The sequence below is a fragment of the Lipotes vexillifer genome, unplaced genomic scaffold, assembly GCF_000442215.2.
Source record: "Lipotes vexillifer unplaced genomic scaffold, Lipotes_vexillifer_v1.1 scaffold438, whole genome shotgun sequence".
NCBI classification, from domain to species: Eukaryota; Metazoa; Chordata; class Mammalia; order Artiodactyla; family Lipotidae; genus Lipotes; species Lipotes vexillifer.
This window is the reverse complement of record NW_006784126.1, coordinates 994,653-1,017,534: the sequence shown is the minus strand read 5'-3', so window position 1 is coordinate 1,017,534 and position 22,882 is coordinate 994,653. Positions and strand designations below refer to the sequence as shown.

The 22,882-nt window shown below is 39.1% G+C and overlaps 2 protein-coding genes across 4 annotated transcripts in view; one reads left to right on the top strand and one right to left on the bottom strand.

Moving 5' to 3' along the window:
* MED23 (mediator complex subunit 23) overlaps window positions 1–3,956 on the bottom strand; it is a 42,426-nt gene extending 38,470 nt beyond the window's left edge. The window contains exons 1-4 of one of the 2 annotated variants that reach the window (XM_007456541.1): window positions 3,790–3,956; window positions 3,403–3,434; window positions 3,157–3,244; window positions 46–170 (exon numbers count right to left, since the gene is read on the bottom strand). In XM_007456541.1, coding sequence (XP_007456603.1) covers window positions 46–170; window positions 3,157–3,244; window positions 3,403–3,434; window positions 3,790–3,837 — 293 coding nt within the window. In that variant the 5' untranslated portion in view covers window positions 3,838–3,956. The remainder of the gene's footprint in view (window positions 1–45; window positions 171–3,156; window positions 3,245–3,402; window positions 3,435–3,789) is intronic. The other variant, XM_007456540.1, reaches the window with a different exon arrangement.
* A 487-nt stretch (window positions 3,957–4,443) lies between these two features.
* ENPP3 (ectonucleotide pyrophosphatase/phosphodiesterase 3) overlaps window positions 4,444–22,882 on the top strand; it is a 78,919-nt gene continuing 60,480 nt past the window's right edge. The window contains exons 1-2 of one of the 2 annotated variants that reach the window (XM_007456539.1): window positions 4,444–4,515; window positions 20,092–20,232. In XM_007456539.1, coding sequence (XP_007456601.1) covers window positions 4,501–4,515; window positions 20,092–20,232 — 156 coding nt within the window. In that variant the 5' untranslated portion in view covers window positions 4,444–4,500. Of the gene's footprint in view, window positions 4,516–20,080; window positions 20,233–22,882 lie in introns of those variants that run through there. The other variant, XM_007456538.1, reaches the window with a different exon arrangement.

Genomic DNA, 22,882 nt, shown 5'->3' with positions numbered 1-22,882 from the left:
AGAAAGAAAATTCTTTAGATTGCTCATATTCACCATGAAACGTACCTGGGTGGAAGGAGACCAGTCTCGACCGCCATTGCTAAGCAGTCATAAAGAAAAGAAATTCTTTTAGGACTATGCTGGCCGTGAATGAATTTAACAATCCACTGGATGCATTGTTCGTGAGATTCCTGGAAAATCAGAAAATGATTACGCTTTAGGTCTAAACTTATATTTTGTAACTGACAAATAGCTAATAGTACCTGGGAGTATATCAAGACTATGAATGAGATACTCCATTATAAATTCATGGATGAAAACAAATTCTAAAAAAAAAAAACTGAAAAAATTCAGATTTAGTACTTGAGTTATAGTAAGCTTAAAATCATACAATTATATAAACTTCCACCATTTTTACTACATGGCACCTCCAAAAAGAGTACGATTTTATTAACATATTCATGATCAATAGAAAACTCTAGCAAAGATTGTGTACGGCATTGTAAGCAGTGCCCTTAATGGCAGATATAAATATTCCTGTCACTGGGGGGAAAATCCACTATGAATTAGTACATCAGCCTCATGAGAATTTCGTGAGTCTAATCCCTAAGAGCCCAATGAGTTATGAATCTAATGACATATCCAATTTCTAGACTTGCAAAACTTTAAATCTGATACCAAAATGTAGTACCCAAATCACAGATTATCTTCTAGGATATCCTCAAGATGTCCTGCTCCTCTGTGCTACCACTGTCCCTGATACACACTTCTACTGTTGAACATATAATGCTGATTTAGAAATACTTATTTTCTTCCCAGCTCCTCCATTAGAATATAAAATTTTCGAAGACAAGGGCTATGTCTTAACTCATAAAATATTTAACGAATTATTAAAATATTAAAGTATGTCATAAAGATGTTCAACATTACTCAGAGAAATGCAAAAATAAAACCACACTGAAATGAAATTTCTCCTGTTTTAGATTGGCAAAGATCAAAAAGTTCAAAGATCAAAAAGTAGATTAACATTCTACTATGAGGCTCTAGGGAACAGATACTCTTATACATTGCTATCGGGAGTATAAATTGGTAAAACCCTTATGGAAAGCTATCAGGCAATTTCTATAAAAACTACACATAGACACACCCTCTGACCCAGCAATACTATAAATTTATTCTGTGTCCCATGCATAAAACTGTTCATTATAGTATTATTTAAAGCGAATAAAGGTAAGAAGCAACCTGTCAGTTGGTAGGAGACTGGTTAAATAAAGGAAGGTGCAGCCATATAATAGAATATTATGTTGCTATAAGAAAGTAAGAAAAGAAGGCAGAAGTAACTCTTAATGGATTGATGTACAATTACTTTGAGAATTTAATATTAAGAGGAAAAAAGCAAGGTGCTAATGAACAGTGTACATGGCATATGAACATTCTATAAAAATGATTCTATGCATAAAACACTTAGGGGCTTCCAAGGTGCAGCCATATAATAGAATATTATGTTGCTATAAGAAAGTAAGAAAAGAAGGCAGAAGTAACTCTTAATGGATTGATGTACAATTACTTTGAGAATTTAATATTAAGAGGAAAAAAGCAAGGTGCTAATGAACAGTGTACATGGCATATGAACATTCTATAAAAATGATTCTATGCATAAAACACTTATAGGGGCTTCCCTGGTGGTGCAGTGGTTAAGAATCCACCTGCCAATGCAGGAGACACGGGTTCGAGCCCTGGTCGGGGAAGATCCCACATGCTGCAGAGCAATTAAGATGCTGCACCACAACTACTAAGCCTGCGCTCTAGAGCCCACATGCCACAAATACTGAAGCCTGTGCACCTAGAGCTTGTGCTCTGCAACAACAGGAGCCACTGCAATGAGACGCCCACGCACCGCAACGAAGAGTAGCCCCTGCTCACCGCAACTAGAGAAACCCTGCGCGCAGCAACGAAGACCCAATGCAGCCAAAAATAAATAAATAAAATAAATGTATTAAAAAAAAACGCTTCTAGAAGGAAACATAAACTGGGAATGCTGTTTGCAGACAGAAAAAGAAACAAGCAATTAAGCTAAGAAAGATGGAAGGCAGATTCATCATTGGGTCCAACTTTTGGTCCAAGCTTTTGCATTTTGTACTGTATGAATATATTATCTATTAGAAAATAATTAGGGTGCTTCCCTGGTGGCGCAGTGGTTAAGAATCCGCCTGCCAACCCAGGGGACATGTGTTCGAGCCCTGGTCCGGGAAGATCCCACATGCCGTGGAGCAACTAAGTGTATGCGCGACAACTACTGGGCATGCACTCTAGAGCTCACGAGCCAGAACTGCTGAGCGCGTGCACAACTCCTGAAGGCCGCGCACCAAGAGCCCGTGCTCTGCAACAAGAGAAGCCACCGCAACGAGAAGCCCGCGCACCGCGACTAAGAGTAGCCCCCGCTCGCCGCAACTAGAGAAAGTCCACGTGAAGCAATGAAGATCCAACGCAGCCAAAAATAAATAAATTTAAAAAAAGAAAAAAATAATTAAAAGGAAAAGAAATTTTAAAAAACTAATGTATTGAAACTCTGTGATCCATGTCTGAGTAGCAAGTCGTAACCACCAGCAGCTCAAGTGCAAACAGTTCTCATTTACCTACCAAAATGCACCATGAGAAGATAAGGTACTACTGGACTATGAACTCTTTAAGGATCACACACTTTGTCTTTTTCAAGGCTGCATTTTCTGGTGAATGTTCTCTGTTACTAAGTTTTACTGTTCCTTTCCTCAATTTTATTATATCTTTGTATCCTTATTGTGGTATCTTTGTATCAATGCTGGGCCAGTTTCCAGTTCCTAAAAATGGAAATTTTTATCCATTACAAACCTTAACACAGCTGTTCTGAAGTGCACCAAATAAATCAGCATAGGATCAAAATGGTTTTATATAATCTAACTTGGGAGAGATTTATAAAAACAACTCACACTGTGCTGTCACCAACCTGATTTTTCAATACAGATTCTCTACTGGAAAAATACAAATTGAAACAAATGGAAATCAGAATAGACAAATAAAAGATGATGACAATTTTATTTCTCCTTTTCCAGAAAGACCTTAACAGCAACATCAAAGAAAATGCGAAAAAAAAAAGGGTGAAAAATCATCAGCTGAGTGTATTAAAAATGCAGAGCTCACCTGAGAAAGACCACCCCAAAACTGTCTGAAGGCCCCCAAACAGCTAATTAGTTTTGTTTTTTCATCTTCAGGGGTGTCCATAAACATGCTAAAAAACAAAAATAGCATTATTTGCCACTAGTTTTAAAAAGGTAATTCAACATAACCAGAATAGTGGATCTTATAAACCTCCAAGGCAGACCTAAATAAAATCTTACAAAGATACACTCAGGTAAAAACACAAAAATCTGCCATGCATATACTCACCCAGGGAAAGCCTCTTCTATAATTTCCGTTTTCTGTTAAAAAAAAAAAAAAAGTAAACGACGTGAATTTTGTTTTTTTAAAAAGGGAGGGGGAGGGGCGTGCCCGAGCAAAATAATACAATGCAACAAGGGCAAGTCACCTTAATCAGCAACGCGAAAAAACAAACAATACCTGCCTGCTTGGTCTGTAACAAAGGGTGTTGTGGATTTCAAAGGAGACTTGGAATTGGACAGCAGTTTGAGAACTGCTCAACCGTTGCACACATACACGGTTTCACAACAAAGAAGAGATGGAGGAGAGGTTGCCCGAGCCAGGTTTCCTGAATCATTGCCCCCGAGCCACCCCCTCTCCCAGCCATCGTCCTGGATCCCTGGCCGTTCCACTCACCACCACCTCCTCAAAAATGCTCTGCAGTTGCGTCTCCATCTGGACCATCTCCCCCGCCTTCCTTGGACACCAGGCGCGCTGCCCGGGTCAGGCCCGAGATCCGGCAATGGCGGGGCAGAGGGCCGCAGACGCCTGTAGGAAACCTCAGCTCGCCGGGGTCGGTTTCTTCCCCAATCGCCCAGCTGAGTCCGTCCCCTGTTTGTTGCAGGGCCCAGCAAACAACCGGAAGCTGCACGGCCCAGCAAACAACCGGAAGCTGCACGGAAACCGGATCGCTGGGTGCCCGCTGATTACGAAACCCGCAGAAACTAGGGACACAGTCAGATGGTTCCGCCTATGGAGAAGTGCGGCGCGCGAGCCACACGAGAGTGCCCCTAAGTGGAACCTCGAGCCTAAGTCACCCCGAGGCCCGGTCGGCTGCAGGCCGCCACTTCCCGGCTGAAGCGGGAATTGCTTCCTGCTTGGTGCTGATGCTTTTGCACGGCGGGAAGGAAACAAGCTTGAGACCCAGGGTCTAGAGCCTGCTGGAAATGCTCCTCTTGCGACCTGGGTCAACCTGATGTTTATGAGCTGCTGACCTTCTAGGACTCCGTCAGCAGCCTGGAGCCAGGATTTGAAAGCTCACTTTTCTAGACGACGACAGGGACAATTCCTTCTCGACAATGGTAACCTCAGTGCCTTGCAGAGTGCCAGAAGCACAGCAGGCTTTCAATGAAGGTTGAAAAGGTGAATGAACGCATCACAACTGATTTTTAATTAAAATAATCGAATAATAATATGTACTGTTTTCAGTTATGATCATCAAAAAATAATAATATTTATCAATTACTGAATACATATAGCCTCTTTGGTGGTGGGTAGGGATGGAGAAGGGTGGCAAAGAGGAAGGTTGATTCAGTGGCAAGGTCGGAGCAGATACACTGAGTGGTGTGCCCCCCACCGCTGTATTCTTTCAAGCATCAGTTGACATTTTTGTGGAAACTTGGTCTCATTCTTCAAGGTGATTTAGGTGTCTCTTCTTTGTCTTCATATAACACTTTTGTGTATAAGTAGTAGAGGACTTCATTTATGGAATATTTATCCACCGTTCCCTCAGTGCTAGACACGGTGTTAGGTATTCAATCAACTGTATTGCAGAGTGTATTTTGCGGAATATCTGAGCTATTATAGAAGGGTGACAGAGCCAGAATTATTAAAATCCAAGTACCCTAGCAACCTATTGTTCTTTTTTGTATGCTAAACAGATTATTTTATTGTGGATTGTCTTCAACCAGATTCACTTCTAAGACAGCTTTCATTTACTAGAAGATTTCCACGTTTCGGCTCTGTGTTTCAAAATTGGTATATTCTCTCTTTTTTTTAACATCTTTATTGGAGTATAATTGCTTTACAATGGTGTGTTAGTTTCTGCTTTATAACAGAGTGAATCTGCTATACATACACATATATCCCCATATCTCCTCCCTCTTGCATCTCCCTCCCACCCTCCCTACCCCACCCCTCTAGGTGGTCTCAAAGCGCAGAGCTGATCTCCCTGTGCTATGCGGCTGCTTCCCACTAGCTATCTATTCTACATTCGGTAGTGTATATATGTCCATGCCACTCTCTCACTTCGTCCCAGCTTACCCCTCCCCCTCCCTGTGTCCTCAACTCCATTCTCTAGTCTGCGTCTTTATTCCTGTCCTGCCCCTAGGTTCTTCAGAGAAATCGGTATATTCTCAGCAAATGCCAGCTACTCTTGATATTGGCCAGGGCTTGTACAATTAAGTAGGTAAAATGGTCGGGTAAGAATTATTTGTCATAACCAAATACGAATTAAGTTTTATATTATGCTTGCTGATGCTCTATTCATTGAATAAAAGTTGACCATCCATTTCTAGACCTTCTTCAAGTGTTTCCCCCCAAGTCATTTTTTTAAATTGATGTATAATTTGTATACAGTGAAATGCATATTTTAAATATACAGCTCCATGAATTTTGACAAATGTTGGCACTTGTTTAACTACTACCTCAGGCAAGATATAGAATATTTCTATCTTCCCGGAAAGTTCTTAGAGTCCTTTTGCAGCCAATCCCCCTCTCAGAGGCAAACACTGGTTTAATTTAATTAATCATTAATTAGTTTGCATGTTCTCAAAGTTGTATAATTGGATTCACACAGTATTTACTCTTTTGTGTCTAACTTCTTTCACACAACTTTGTATTTTGAGATCTATCCATGTATATCATTCCATCGTATGAATATACCACAGATTATTTTTCAATCCACCTGTTGATGGATATTTACATTTTCAGTTTTGACTACTACAAATAAAGTTGCTATGAACATTCTCAAGTCTCTCTGTAGACATATATTATTTTTCTAAGAGCAGAATTTTGGAGTCATATGGTAAGTATATGCTTAACTTTATAAGAAGTTGGCAAACAGTTCTCCAAAATGGTTTTTACTCTTTTTACACTCTGATACTACAAATTTGTGTGGTTTCTAATTGCTCTACATCCTTGCCAGCATTTAGTGTTGTCAATCTTTTCACTTTTAGCCGTTCCAATGGGTGTGGATTTTCCTAGTGACTAACGATGTTGATTTTTTAAAAAATGTGTATCTTATAAGCTATTCAGATATCTCTAATGAAGGGTCTGTTTAAGTCTTTTGCTTGCTATTAATCAGATGATTTCTTATATACTCATTTATTTGTAGGAGTACTTATATATTCTGTATACAAGTCTTTTATCAAATCCATGCATGGTGAACGTTTTCTCTCTGTTTTGGCTTGCTTTTTCACTTTTAAAATGATGTCTTTGATTAGCAGAAAATTTTAATTTTGATGAAGTCCAATTTATTGTGTTTAAATTTTATGGTTATTGTTTTAAGTAGCCTATGAAATCTTTGTCTACCCTAAGGTCATGGAGCTATCCTCCAATGTTTTCTTCTAAGAACTAAGCTTTAATAGTTGGTATAGATAGTGTAGATACATAGTTCAAGTATTTACATCCATGATTCATCTTTAATTAGTTTTTGTAGGTGGGGTGCATGTGTGTGTATGTGTTAGGGTGGGGCAGGGCTCTCTCCTCCTTGTTTCCAGAGGGGTCATGGCTGCTGCCTAGGGCTGAGTTGCTCAGCTGCCACCCTGATGGGCCTAGAGAACAGAGCCTCAAGCTAAAGAGAATTATTCTTGAGCCTTAAAATCTAGTGGAATTTACCCTGCCGGGTCTCAGACTCGCCTGGGACCCATGTGACCCCTTCTTTTTGACTTCTTCTTTTGGAATAGGAATGCTGGTCTCACCAGTGTATTTTGAAGCAGATAATTTGTTTTGTAGTTTCACATGTTCATAGAAAGGAATTTTGCCAAAGGATGAATCATATCTCTAGTTTCATCCATTTGTTCCATCACCGTTTGTTGAAATTATCCTTCTTTCTTCATTGCATTGCCTTGTATTAGTCTGGGTCTCTTTTTTTTTTTTTTTTTTTGCGGTATGTGGGCCTCTCACTGTTTTAGCCTCTCCCGTTGTGGAGCGCAGGCTCAACGGCAATGGCTCACGGGCCCAGCCGCTCCACGGCATGTGGGATCTTCCCAGACCGGGGCACGAACCCATGTCCTCTGCATCAGCAGGTGGACTCTCAACCACTGCGCCACCAGGGAAGCCCTGGGTCTCTTTTTAGACTCTCTATTCTGTTCTTTTGATCTATTTGTCTGTCCTTTTGCCAATATCATATTGTCTCAATTGCTGTAGCTAATTAGTAAGTCTTGAAGTAAGGTAGCTTAAGTTCTCCAAATTTATTTTTTAAGCTTATTTTTGTTAGTCTAAATCCTTTGCATTTCCATATAAATTTTAAAATCAGCTTGTCAATTTTGATCAAAAAATACTGAGATTTTTATTGGGATTAAATTGAATCTATAGTGTAATTTGGAGATAATTGATACCTAAGCAATATTAACTCTTTTAGTCCACAAACAGGGTTGGTCTCTCCATTTATTTAGTCTTCTTTTATTTTTTTCAGCAATCTTTTATAGTTTTCAGTGTGCAGATATTACATATCTTCTGTTAAATTTAATCTTATGTATTTTATATGCATTTTGGGGGGATGGTATTTCAAGTAGCATTTTAAAAATTCTGTTTTCCAGTTGTTTATTGCTAACATCTAGAAATACAATTGCTCTTTGGATATTGGTCATTAATCCTGTGACCTTGCTCAATTCACTTTTTAGTTCTAGTAGTTTTTTATAGAACCCTTAGAATCGTCTATGTCCACAATTGGTCGTCTGTAAATAGGACAGTTCAACTTACTTCTTCCTTTATTTCTGTTTCATGCTTTACTGTATTGGCTAGGACCTTCAGCAGTACAATGTTGAATAGAAGTGGTGAGAACACATTCCATAAAACATATTATTCTTAAAGAATTCACCAAAAGCTTATATCCCATTTATATTTTATTACTTATGAAAATATAATCAGGCCATTAATTATCTCATTGACAAAGTTTGTAACATAGATAATATGAGCTTATTGACTTTCAGTAAGCCTAGTTACAACAAAAGTATTATACTTAATGTTGATGACTCTAAAGACATGTCTATATTAATTAAACCATCAATTTTAACTTGTTTTTATTCATTAAAGATTAATCCTAGATCATGTGATCCTTTACAAATTTGGGCTAATTTAAGTTACATCTAGAAATATTTGATTTTTTTAGCGCTTACCTTTAAGTCAGTTAAATAGAGCTCTTTTACAAATTAATTTTGATAACACCATCTGAAGGTAGGGACATATCATGTTTATAACATACACACAGACAAGCATACATCAAGACAAACACAGACAGATATCTCATAATTTTCCTGCTTGAGTTTTAAAAAGCCTCTTTTCCTTTTTTTTCTTCCTTTCAGTTTTAAGTTCTACTAATTGAGCTAATGCTGTACTCTCAGGTGTTGTGGGCTGTGTTTACATTTCAAGGACATAATAAGAGTTATAACGTCAAGGTTTCTCCTCGGAATACTTTTATTCTCCTGGGGTCAGAATTTTGAACAGGTGTTTTGTGAAGCTGTCTTTCTCTAGAATGTCCAAAGAGCTCCATCCTGACCATTTAAGCATTAAGTGCTTGCAAGCATTGGCTTTGTTCCAGTTGTATATGAAACCAGCCAGAGTTCCAGTGAGTGGCTGCCCATCCAGGAGCTGTTTGCCTTTGAGGCACAGTTTCCCATTATTAGTTTTATGGCCTAATTTAGATATGATCTGAACAATTTCTGAGGACAATGAGTTGGATCAATGTGTGCTGTTTCTGAGTCTAGCTCCCCACGGAGCCTGGGTCAGTTCAACTCTCTTATGAGTCTGTTTCTCCCTCATGGTCTAAAACTGCTCAGGGCACTAGGCGATTAGCCTTTATTATGCAACCTGGTGAGCAGGATTTACTTAGTGATTGTAGTGGGATCCTCTGTGGGACCACTACCTTGCAGGAGGATTGACCCTCAGACACTACATGTGTTGTGGCCAGAAGGAGCAGATATCTCTTTTTCTTCAGACTTGACCAGGCTCAGTCTTTCATTTCACTTGCAAACAGTTTGTTCAGACCAAATATACGTATCTTTCCAATTTAAGGCAACTTTTAAAAAAGGCCAGCCAGCCAGTTTACTCCAAAATTCCCCCTAGGTCCCTACCTAGGAAATGTACTGGTATACTCTTAGGACTCCAAATACCACGAAAAACAGCTGGAGTAAAATTCAGGACATTTAAAGCAATGATGTCTGGATATCAGGAGAACTCACCAAAGCACCTGAGGAATACCATTAAACAGGTGGGGCTCAAAGGGCCCATGCTGATATCAAGCACTGGTTCAGGGTAGACGCCAGGTTTGATATCCTGCCGACTACGCCAAGAAAAGGTCAACAAAAATTCCATTAACTGTCGAGTTAAGAAGAAAAAAAGGGAATTTTATTTGAGCCAAACTGAGGATTATAACCTGGGCAGCCCTGAGAACTTTCTGCCTATTAGAAGTCAAAGGCACAGCCATATCCATTTTCAAGGCAAATGATCATACATCAAATGACATAATAATATTTCCCATAAAGTGCACCAAGGGTGCATAGTCCAGGTGACCACGTAACGCGGGCCTCTCCCGTTGCGGAGCACAGGCTCCGGAAGCGCAGGCTCAGCGGCCATGGCCGACGGGTCCAACCGGTCCGCGGCGTGTGGGATTCTCCCAGACCAGGTCACAAGCCTGTGTCCCCTGCATCGGCAGGCCGACTCTCAACCACTGAGCCACCAGGGGAGCCCCCCATGCTATTCTTTAAGAAGTTACATTGCTAGCGTCAGAAGAAAGAAAAAAAAAAGATCTTTACCGTTGAACAGGCTCTCCCGTCTTTGAGGAGCTCTGGTTAATGTGCAATACAGGTGTACACAGCCCATTAGGGAGGGAGGAGGCCCAAACAAAAAAAGAGAGTTTTATGTTTAATTTTTCTCGTCCTGCCTTAAAATAGAAATTTTATTTCATCAAAAGCATAAAAGTAGTTTTGCCTGTGGTAGGCAGAATCATGGCTCCCCCCAAAGATGTCCATGTTCTAATCCCCAGAGTTTGAAAATGTGGTTAGATTACATAGCAAAGGGGAATTAAATTTACAGATGGAATGAAGATTGCTAATCCACTGCCCCTAAAATAAGGAGATTATCCTGGATTATCTGGGTAGGTCCAACGTAATTCTCAGGGCCTTTAGCAGTAGAAGAGGGAGGCTGAAAAGGAGAGTCAGAAGGAGATATGACTAAGGAAGAATGGTCAGAAAGATGCAAGTTTTCTAGCCTAGAAGATGGAGGGAGGGAGTCACAGGGAATGTAGGTGGCTCCTAGAAGCTGGAAAAGGCAATAAAACAGATTCTCCCCAAGAGGCTCCGGAAAGGAACTCAGCCCATCTGACATCTTGATTTTAGCCCAGTGAGATCTGGATGGAACTTTAAACCAGCAGGACTGTAAAATAATAAATCTGTGGTGTTTTGAGCCATTGTTTGTGGTAATTTGCTATAGCAGCCACAAAAAACTTATATAAATGCCTAAGTATCAACACTGGCTACCTGAGAGGGATGGGAGAGATTATTGGATGTGTTATACTATTTATTATAAAGCACTACTTTAAAAAATACAATAGAGGCATTTTTACACTTCTTTCCTAAAAGATATTCTCTTTACTTTTGATGCTGAATAATTCAAGATGTGTGTTCTATAAATACCTCTGCCTCATTAGGTCCAAAACCTACTTGTCAGCTTTCCAGAAAATTAGCCTCCCATCCTGATGCCCCTCTCTCTGCTCCGGCCCCACTCTTCTCTGGGTCACCTGGGTTTAGACTCATTCTCCAAGCTCAGGCTTCATATTTCTCAAACCCAACATGTATTAGCCTTTTCCACAGCCTTCATCTGACTTGTGACCTCTCACGGGACTGTGACAGCTACACCTACCTGGCCCCTCTGCCTTCATCTCTCCCTACTCCGGTCCATTCCATTCTCTAGAACCGGGAAAGTGTTCCTAAAGTACATCTTTTATCATGTTACTCTCTGCCTCTAAATCCAACCTTGGCGTTTCATTTTCAACAGACTCACATTTCAATTTCTTCAGTTCGAACCTTTTCATTCCTTCTTTCTTTTGCCACAAAATGCTTTTTGCCTCCAAATTTATTATTCTTTTAATCATACCACATAGATTTTACAGACTGAAGAACTCTGATTTTTATAATCGATTCAGTCATGTAAAAACCTCACTGTCCTGGGTCGTTTTATTTGTTTATAGGAACTTTGATGCAAATAGTACTTTAAGTCAGCCCAGTAGTGATCACTGTGCTGTCCAGAGTTTAAAGCTTTAGTTTTTGGTTATTCACTGTGAAATCAATTGATAATACTATTACTATAATTGTTAATTTCTTTTTGGTATTATAATTTTTCAAAGTAATAATATATCTAAATGTTAAAAGATGACTAATTCTTATATAATATCAATAATACTTCAATAAAAAGATGACTAATTCTCCAAACCTCATATTTAAAGTATATCCATTCCAACCAAACTCCTCCCCACCTTCAACTCTCATGCCCCAGAATTAACCACTTGCAGTTCTTTTTTAAAATAATATGCTTTATCACATATTGAATTATGAAATATTCTGAAATATTGCTCTTTCAGTTCTAGGTATTATGTATTGACTTACTATGAAAGATGAGCGTTTAGTGTTCCTGAATACCTCTCACATTTCCTCCTTCTCTATCCCACTCATGCATCAGAATTTATTGGTTAGCTTACAGACTGTTTATATTGTTCTGACTCTATAGCTATTACTTACACTTTATTATTTACACAATGCAATACAGTGCATTGTGATTATATTTTCCTTTTCTGTACAACTTTTTGTTTTGTTTTAGGGGTTAATCATTGTGCCATGTTTTTTCTTTGCTTAGTTTGGGATGTGCCTATGACTGATTCATCCAGAAACCTCCATCTGAGATATTTGTCTCTTCCCCGGAAGTTCAGACACATAAAGTATATACCAATTTTATCTTCCTCTTGCAGACATCCCTCCTGGAACTTCTGTCCCCCTCCGCCAGTCTGGATTGGCTACTCTCTAAGCTTGCCTCCTGGCTACTATCCTGGCTAGTGTCCTGGAGATTCTCTTTTGTTCTCTCTCACATGCGTCTTCTGTTTGCTCAGTTTCATGTCTTCCTTTTCCTCAATTTACTCTTCTGTTTGAAGATGGAAGAGATCACATCCTCCATTAATTTCCTCAGAAAGACTGTTTCTTTTCCCCCCAACTTTTTATTTTGAGAAAATTGAAACCTAGAGAAAAATGGCAGGAATTTTGCAATCATCACGTTATTTTAAATATTTTACCACATTTGCTATTTCTCTCTGTCTCTCTCTCTCCTCTCTGTCCCTCATCTTCTCCCTATCAATCTATTATCTTTATATGAACTATGTGAGAATTATTTACAGATGTCATAATTCACTCCTAAATACTTCATTGTGTGCTTTCTGAAAGTCCTGCATGTGGGACCTGACTTTCATAACCACAGTACACATAGCACACTCAGGAAATTTAACATCAATATAATACTGTTATCTAAAATACATCCGTACTCACAGTTCCTCAACTGTCCCAATAATGTCCTTCACATACTTTTTTTTTCTTCCATCCAGGAATCAAACAAGGGTCTTGCACTGCATTTAGTTGTTAGGTTTTTGTGATCTCCTTTAACTGAAAGAGTTCATTAACCCATTCTTTACCCCACTTTTCATAAAATTGACATTTTTGAAGATTCCAGGGCAGTTGTTTTGCAGAATGTCCCTCGATTTGGGTTTGTCTCATTTCTCATGATTATATTCAGGTTAAACACATTTTGTTTTCTGTAGGTATGCTGTTGTATCCTTAAAAGTGTTATTTTTAGAAGGTTTAGCTCTTGCCTTTGAGACTCTGAGGTAAGCTATATAGAAAACAAATGCATACATATACCTATGCATATACCTACACATATATACACATAAAGTTTGTGCATAGTTTCAAGTGGTCCACAGACCTTCCCTTTAAGCCTAACCATGTAAGCACATGAAATCTTGGCAAAGTTTTCTGCTGTAAGTACAATTGGCATGGGTGATGGGACTCATGTTTTCACTACTCAACAACAGTGCCTGAGTTACTTTTTAAGTCACATAGTGCTTATTAGAAATGTTACCTCTTAAGGTACTGTTATGGGCTGACTCGTTTCCCCCAAATTCATATGTTGAAGTCCTAATCCTCCGTACCTTAGGATGTGACTGTTTTTGGAATAGGGTCTTTAAAGAGGTAATTAAGTTAAAATAAAGTCATTAGGGTGGGTCCTAATCCATGATGGTTGGTGTCCTTATGAAAAGAGAAGATTATGACACAAAGACATCAGGGAAGTGCACACACAGGAAGACCACTGTGTGAAGACAGCCATCTGCAAGTCAAGGATAGAGGCTTTACAAAAATGCAACTCTGCTGACAGCTTGATCTTAAACTTCTAGCCTCCAAAATTATGAGAGAATACATTTCTGCTGTTTACACCACCTAGTCTGGGGTACCTTGTTATGGCAGCCCTAGAAAACTAATATAGGTACCTTTCTGAATCCCCTGAAAAAAGTTTATTATTTCCTCTTCTATTCCCCTGGCATTTCATTAATACTACTAGTATAGCACATTTCACATTATATTATGGTTTAACATGCCTGTTTCTTCTACCAGACTGAAGTTCTTTAGAAGAGATACAGAAATGGAACATTCTTGCATCTCCTAACACCTGGCATAAAATCTGGGGCTTGGTGGTTCTCAGTTATTATTGTTACTCTGCATTGAATAAAAGCACCCAACGTGGCATTATTTCATGGGTGAGGCTTCCTTTGCGGTAATAGCTATTTCTGAAATGCTGGATGTAGAGAAAGGTTTGGATCACATACCTGTAAGGTTGTCATAATTTATAACAATTTGTTTCACTAGACATTTATGACTTAAACCTCCAAGGTCATGTCTGAAACCATTAAATAATTTCAGCAAATGTTCATTGAATGTTTTCTAGGTGCCAGCCATTGTGCTAGATAAAATGGAACAAAATGGCAAGCCTAAACTAATGTAGCCCCTGCCTCAATGGAGCTGGAATGCCAGAGAGATTCCAAGTTTTGGGGAAATAGCCCAGTGCCTGTCAGGGTTTAAAGAAGTGGAGTGAACTCACAGCCCTTATCTTCATGAACTGACACTTGTGGGGCTGCTCTCCCAAACACTGGTGAACTCAGGCAGCATGGCAGGACTCCGGTTTTGGGATGTCTGTTCTGGAGATGTCCCTAGAAATGGTGTCATGAATGACACTCCCTTGAAAACACTAAAAACAGCAAGAGCCTAGGAAAGCTTGGACATTTTTTGGAAATAAAATTATTTCTGGGTTTTGAAACGAACAAGAGTGGGCCACTAGAATTCTAACACTAGTAGCGCAGATCTGCACTTGAGGCAAAGAAAGAGAAGAATTTCTCCAGACCCCAGACACAACCTTAGAAAAGTTGACTGTTCAGTAGAAGACAATTGCCACAATTGGAGGCATCAAATCAGGTTTCTGGCTTTTTGAATCATCAGAGGTAGTAATCAAGGGTTCAAGTGATGAGCTGGGTTGGGTTTCTCTGGTTAAGTACATTAGTGCCAGCCTCCAAAACTGCAGAGGGTCAGTTAGTGAATATTTTAAGCTTTGTGGGCCAAGAGGCATAACCAAAGATACTATGTAGGTATGTGTATGAAATTAAAAATGTGTGTACTTATATAGTAAAAGGAAACAAATTTCACAAATTTTTATTGATAAAATTAAAAATAAGGTAGTAGAGCTTTTTTTTCCCCCCGAGAGTTGGGGGATAACATTTTGTTTAGTTGAGGTTCAAAATTACTGTTACCTGTCTTCAATATTCATCTGTGCTGACTGGTAATGAGATTTTATGTATTTCATCTTGAAAAGTGCTTTTTCATACATGTAGGAATGCAAAATACAGATATCAGTCCACAAGCATTGATTCTACTTTATCAGTCAGTGTTTGGATGTCTAGTAACCCAGTCACTTTATTAGTATTTCAGTTCCAAGAACCAGGGTCCTATAGTCCATGGTGAGATTTTGCCTTGTCCTTTCCTATATACTGCTGCCTCTTGGCCCTGGTTTTGCATTGCTAACACCAGTTCCACCTGGACAGCTTGGTCTAGATTCAGCTCCAATATTGGATCTCCACTTGCCAAGAGCTAGCATCTGTGCTTTCTATATCACCTGCCTATCTGGTTAGCCTTTTTTCGTAATAAGCCCTCCTTGAAGGTGGCCACCTGCCCACGCATCCCTGCTCTTACGTTACTTGAGGTCTCCCTGTCTTGATAGACTTTTTCTGCTGGACCTGAGCCTAATATCTACTTCACCTCCACCACCCTCAGAGTATCTAGTATCTCTGAACTTTCCCAGTCTGGCTTGTCCAACTACCGCCCAAGCTCGAGTGGGAGAACCAGCAAGGGCAGTTCTATAAGACCTAAGGAAGTTGATGTTGGCAGGCCCTTGGGGTTTTCCCGAGACATTAACAAATGGGCTTTCTGTGATTCTAGAAAATTCCTGGAAATCTCTGGACAGGGGGACCTTGTAGAATGTAAAAAATATTTATGATTGGTGGGGGATGTAATGATAGCTGCCTTTCAGAGCCCAAGTGTTCTAAGCATTATAATATGCAGAGTGAAGCTTTCAGAACCCAGAAGGTGGAGATTGTTCTAAAACTGAAGGCAAGAAGAATAGTGAGGCTTCCAAGGTTCAAGTAACTTAGAAAGCGTAGGTTCAGAAGATACAGGCAGTCTAGTCCAAAGTCTAAATTGCCTGGAAGCTGTGGATTTGGCTGGTGTCCAATGTTTAGGAGAACTGTTAAGAAGTTTCTAAGACTTGAGAAACTCAAAAGAGGTTGGAGCTTAGGACTCAGGGGAATTGTTATAGCAGACTAGAAGCTGGGCAATGCCAACATCTCTACTGTACATACCTGTACATGTCCCAGGTAGATTGTCTGAGGTTCACTACCCTCAGGAGCTGAAGGATTAAGACATTTCTCCATTATCATATCCAACATTTATTAGCATGGAGATAATCTGAGATCATTTTGAAAATGAAGACTCTAATGTCAAGAGTCAATTAACTTGTAACAGACATACGACTTTATCAGAGGCCTCCTATCGTTTTCTTGTGTTCTCAAGGTTGAAGGGGGTTGGGGAACAAGGGTGGAAGAAGAGAGGAGGGGTGTTCTGACAGTGTGGGAGATTAAACAACTGGTTATTATAGCGTAGCCAAGTTGACATACAAAACAAACCACCACAGAGAGGTAGATAAAGCACTGTGAACCAGACTCAAGGAGACTAGATAGATTGTCCTAAGTGCAAATAGGCAATTAGAACCCAGAAACCAAGAAAAACTGAAGGCTTAAGTCAGATGAGTACACAAAAGCCGTAGGTCCTAGGAATCTCCTAATTTTGAGGCAAATTGAAATGTAGACTTAATCTATCTTTTATAAAATCAGTATGTCATAACACAACAATAACAACCAAAATACTCTGCAGTGGGAGCCTGAAGACATGGCAGAATCTCGTTTCTGAGAGATCGCTCACCAAGGTGATCTGGGCGGATGATCAAGTCCCTTGGGTCCTCTAGCTTTATCTGTACAGTCATCAATTTTGATTAGAATCCAGAGTGAAAGTTTGCAGAAGAGAATCCAGAAGTGCATACAGGACTCAAAGCAAGTGTTTAGACTTGATTTCAGAGAGGCAGCAGTGAGTGGTGGCTTGAAGAGAGATCTTAGTTCCCTGCCCAGGAGTTGAACCTGGGTAGCCTGGCTGAAAACCAGGGATCCTAGCCACTAGACCAGCAAGGGGTAGAGGCTAGAAGCAAATTTTCCCTGCCTCTTTCCCCCATTGAAAAATGCATTTTTCAAGGAGGCAAAAACTCTAAAAACGGGTACAAAGTTTATTATTAGAGACACAGCACAACAACAAGTGGGAGAGCACACAGAGAGACAGTTTGTTTAGTTAAGACAGAAGCAAGGCAGAGATACACACCAGGAGAGAAAGGGTATGGGCGTCCCCCACAATGAGGAGGAGCCCCGTAAAAGGCGGTTAAGTCATTTATACAGGTCAGTTCTTCCAGTCTTTGTCTTCCCTTTGGCCAATCGTCTTGTTTTGTCCTCTTGGCTAATTTGTCTCAGGACCTTCCCCTAGGTGCACGCTCACCCCTCAGCCAAGATGGATTTCAATGCAGAGGTATCTGGGAAGAAAAAAATAGGACATTATGGCCCGGCATCCCCTGACTTTTGAACCCCAAAGAGCCTTTCTTTGCATGTGTAGTGTCTCCCTTGCCCCAAGGAGGGGAAATATGTTACCTCTTTAGCCTTTACTCAAACAGGGTTTAGCTCCTGTGACTGGTATCTTAAGGTGTCCACAGGAGACAAAGCCTGGCTATTTACCCTCTTTCTGTTGTTACTTCCATTTCAGAGTAAACAGGAGGCTGATTGTAAATGCCTAACCTGGAGCCTACCTATCTCCTGTCTCAGGCAATGCAAACAGGAGGCTACTTGTAAGTGTCTGTCCTGAAGCCCACTTTTTCCTGCCCCATGAACTGTAAACAGGAGGCCAGTTGTAAATGCCTAGCCTGGAGCCCATCTGTCTCCTGCCTCGGATTGATCTTGGCTACATAAAAAAAATCACGTGGAAGGATACTTAAAAATACTGCTGCCTTTGCCAAAAGTCCAGAAGATTCTAATTCAATCAATGTGGAGCCTGGGCTTCAGAATTTAAAAACTTAAAATTAAAAAACTACTTTGGGTGCTTCTAAGTTTACCCAGTACAAAGAACCATTTGCCAAAGGTATTCAAATATGTTTTTGTTCATTTCTGAATTTTTAAAGACCTGGTAGTTCATTGTGGTCCATGGAAAGAAGTCTGCAAGACCGTGAATTAGATTTTCTCTAAACCTTAATTCCTTCTGTTACTGCAACAAATGCAGATGCTTCCACTAGTAGGTCTGTAGGTGGAATTGGTGAAGTGGGGGGGCATAGTGGATGGAAGAAAGTGATGGGAAAGAATAGCACAAATCCTCAAAGCCATGAAAGGAAACATGGCTTTTATGCTGCAGAGTTTTTCATGAAGGGAGTGCACTTCAATAACAGAAAAAGGGATTTAGCTACAATTTTCAGAAATATTCTTAATATTTATGTCATTGTATATTAGGATAGATTAATTTCTTATTTCTTTTCACGGTCTTTAGGGCTGTAATAATTTGAATAGTGGTTTCCAGAGAATGTACTGCAGTCTATAGGATTTTTGTAATCTTTACACTAAAAGAGAGTTTTCAAGCTTTATTTGATTAAATAAAGGAGGTTATCATAGGACTAACGTTCTGTTGACTTAAAAAAAATGCACAACGTGAGAGTTGCCAGTTAAGTTTTATTTGGGGCAAAATGAGGACTGCAGCCTGGGAGACGGCGTTTCAGATGCTTCTGAGAAACTGCTCCGAAGAGGCAAGGCGAGGAGCCAGTTTATATAGAAGTTTTGTAACGAAGGGCAGGTAGTCTGTACGTCAAAAAATTACTGTTAAAGAAAATCAGGTATCTCAAGTTAAGGAATTTAGTACTCTTCTATGTATGGGAAGATGCAAGAGTCTGGGCTCACTGAAATCATTCCTTTGATAATGCACCTCAGCTATCTGGGGGCCAGTATCCTGTGTTTTCATATCCTGAGTTTCCTCAGTGCTCACGGTAGGGAGTGGCTGCCGTCCGATGGCTGCTAGATGGCAGGTATTCTTTTCAGCCCTGGGTTTCCTCAGGGCTCACCTGCTCATGTTGGAGGGTTGCAATCGTTGATGACTGTGACACCCTTTGTTTACTGACATGGCAGAAAATATTTCATTTATCAGCTCCATGGAATCACACTTTGAGAATTATTGCCTTAGGGCCATTTAAAATAGAAATGTGTAAAACCCACCATTTATTAGAACTCTCTTAGGCCACACTGCTACTAATTTAGCTTCTTTCATCAGAAATCAGTAACCCCCTCTCAGCATGAAATATATGTGTCATGAGACCATTCTCGTCTATGTAAATAAGGAACACGTTTAATTAGTTAGTGAAAATTACCTTGGATTTTGGGCTATATAAGACTTGGGTTCCAGTTCCACTTCTGGCATCTAGTAAATGTGACTTGGGACAAGTAAGTCACATAATTTAAATAATCAGAGCCTTACTTTACTCATCTTACAAAATAGGGATACAGTGTTTGTAAGGGATTCTGTTATGTTTGACATGAGATAATGCATGTGAAAACATGTCAAAGTGTGAATACTCTAAAATTCAAGTCATAATTATCACATGATTAATACTTTATACAGATTTAGCAGAGTTGGAGTTTTTATATGGTTAAAGCACATGGTTAATATGTTAGTTTTCAACAGTGACAGGCAGTTTATATAAACATAGAAACTTTCTAGAATTTTGGTAACAAGGTGTTTTGTTTTGGGTTATTTTTAAAGAAAATCAATGATCATTGTATTAAAATTTGATTATTATATTATTCTTGTTACATATATTTTGATTAGCATTTAGCAGAAACTATAAGGAGAGAAAGAACAGTTGTCTACAATGTACTAGAAATGAACTTTTATCTCTCGACACTTATTTTTTTCCTCTCTCTTGATTGCCCAATCACTAAAGAGCTGTGCTCTTCCCAAACATTTAAAAGTCAGTTACAGCCCCGTAATTCATACAGTTTCTCTTTGCCAGACTAGAAAAAGGAAGGAGTTCTACCATTTTCTGGTAGAACAGGTTTATACAGCTAACAGAACAATGGATTCTACTCTGAGTTTATCAACAGAAGAACCTGTTATGAGAAACACTGTTAAGAAGTACAAAATAATTTGTATTGTAAGTACATTTTAACATTTTCATCTCTGTAGCTTTGTGACTAATGGTAGGGGTATGACTCCCCGATTGTATTTGTTTGTGTTGCTATTTAAATGTAAAGTTTTAAGTAATTGTGTTCAGTTTTATCCCTTATGACAACTCTAAAGCAAAGTGAATCACATTTTGCAAATAAGAAATTTGAGTAACAACAAATTAATATTTGATCAATCTAAAAGGTTGGGATCTGTGGCAGAACATTTAGCAGCACTGATTTTACCATGATTATAATTATATTTATCTCCCAAGTCACCATTTTTTATTTATTTTGCATGAATATTTTAAGACAAGAGAGTGAGGAATTAAAACCACTGTGTCTTACATTCTTTGTTGGACTCTTGATTTTGTCCTATTTTACTTCACTCCTAGAGATGGTCTCTTTTTCCTATTTTCTCTTTCTTGTTCCCTTACATGGTAAGATCTTCCTTGCCCTAAAACAACAACAACAATAACAAAACAAAAACAAAAATAAAAAACTTTCCTTGACTTTGCTACATTCTCTTTTCCTCTTACCATCAAACTTTCGGCTCTAGCCATTGTCTCAATTTTCTCACCACCCAACCATTTTTCGTTCTCTAGCTTTGTTTTCACTGTACTCAAGTCACCTCCTCAAAAGTCAGCCCTTCTGCCCTGTCCTTCCCCTGCTGAGTCTCCTAACAATAATACAAAGATATTGTGGAGCAATTTCTCATTTTGAATTCTTCTCTCCCCTTGCTTTCATGATGGCATTGACATTCCCATTTTTATCACTCTTTTCCTTATCTGCTTTATTGGCAGATTTATCTTTCTTCTCATTATGCATTTCACCAAACCCTATCTAAAGATCTTTTCTTTAGGAAATCGCACCTTCTTTAATGGTTTTAAGAGCATATTCTCCACCAAGAATTCTATGTCAGCCGCTAGTTCTGACCCCTTGCTGAGTGTCTACCACACCATTCCAAGTGCCTGCTTGCTGGCTTCTCATCCAGCACCTTCCTTGTAGCCAAAACCATTTGCATAGTTTTCTCACACCTATACCACTGCAGTTTTCTCCTAAATTCCCTACTTTTCTTTTTTTGCGGTACGCGGGCCTCTCACTGTTGTGGCCTCTCCTGTGGCGGTGGAGCACAGGCTCCGGCTGCGCAAGCTCAGTGGCCATGGCTCACGGGCCCAGCCGCTCCGCGGCATAGTGGGTTCTTCCCAGACCGGGGCACGAACCCATGTCTCCTGCATCGGCAGGCGGACTCTCAACCACTGCGCCTCAGGGAAGCCCAATTCCCTACTTTTCTTAATGTCATTGCCATTCCCTCTGTCACGCAAGCATTGTTTGGAGGAGTAAATGAAACAGTGTGTATACGTATTGAGCTCAGTGACTATGACAAAGGAAACTCTCAAGATATTCTATTTATTTATTATTCTGGGAACTTTGGCATTCTCTTTTAGCTCTTATGCCATTTACTATATTTATCCTACTTTATTAATTCAGGGAATTATCAACTCCTCGGGAGCAGTCTGTTCATTGTTTATTTCCCTTCGTTGTATCCTTTTAGTGGGTTGTTAGTACACGTAAACAGAAGCTCAATAATTTAAAATCATAGTTTCAAAGTTACCCTATTGTTTCTAAATTTTAGTAAAAGTTTTATTTAAAAATTTTTAATGTACCTATTGCGTTTCTAGCATTCTTTTTCCAGCCAAGCTAAAGCCAAATGTTGGTTTCTCAGTGATTTCTGGAGTCCAAAGCACTCCCCTCTCCACTTTGTAGACAGCATAAGATAGTTTAAGATATATTTGCACCTTAATATCAAGAAGCTTATTCAGAATTACATACTTAGAGTCAATGATTATACAAGATTAAAAATGAACCTTTTTACCCTTGAGGAGATTACAGAATAATGCAAGAGCAAGTTATAAACATATGGAACAAGTACAAAATCACTAAGAAATTGACATGAAGATTTAACATTAAAAAGTTTTAAAGCATCCTAAGGACAGCTAGGTGTTGTCTATTTTTCCAGCAAATTTGAAAGGCCAAAGGACCAAAAATAAGATGTAAACTGAGATATAGCCGAAGTGTAAATCTATGACACATGAGGTTTACCATAGGAAAGCTTCCCAGTGCTTTGTTGCTTTGTAGCATTAGTAGCCTTAGTCAGCTGTGGCTCTTGAGCATCATAATAAGGGAAAAAGTGCTAATGATGTTATTTAATAACTGTTTATGTTTACTTTTCCCTCTCCATCCTCTCCACTGAATGAATACCTGCTGGAAGGTTACTGACCCTTTGGCTAATTTTGAGTCTTCATGTAAAAATTTTAACAGTATTTTAACCATATTTTCCCAATCACTGAATTCACTTCTATTGTAAAAATTAGATATGTTAATTTCCAGATGATTTTCAGAAGGAAAACAGACAAAATCTATAGTTTATGTAGGGTTTTTATTATCTAAGCAAATTTTGATGTTGGTTTCTTTTCTTTTATAAAAGTGATTTTTAAAAAAGAAACATAACAAAGTTTATTTGTGTTGTAAAATACTTTAAGTAATCTGTGTACCTGTTGCATTTGTATTCTTTATGGTGATACATATTATTTAAGCTCTATCATCCGGTATGCTTATCATTGGACTTAATGGATAGGG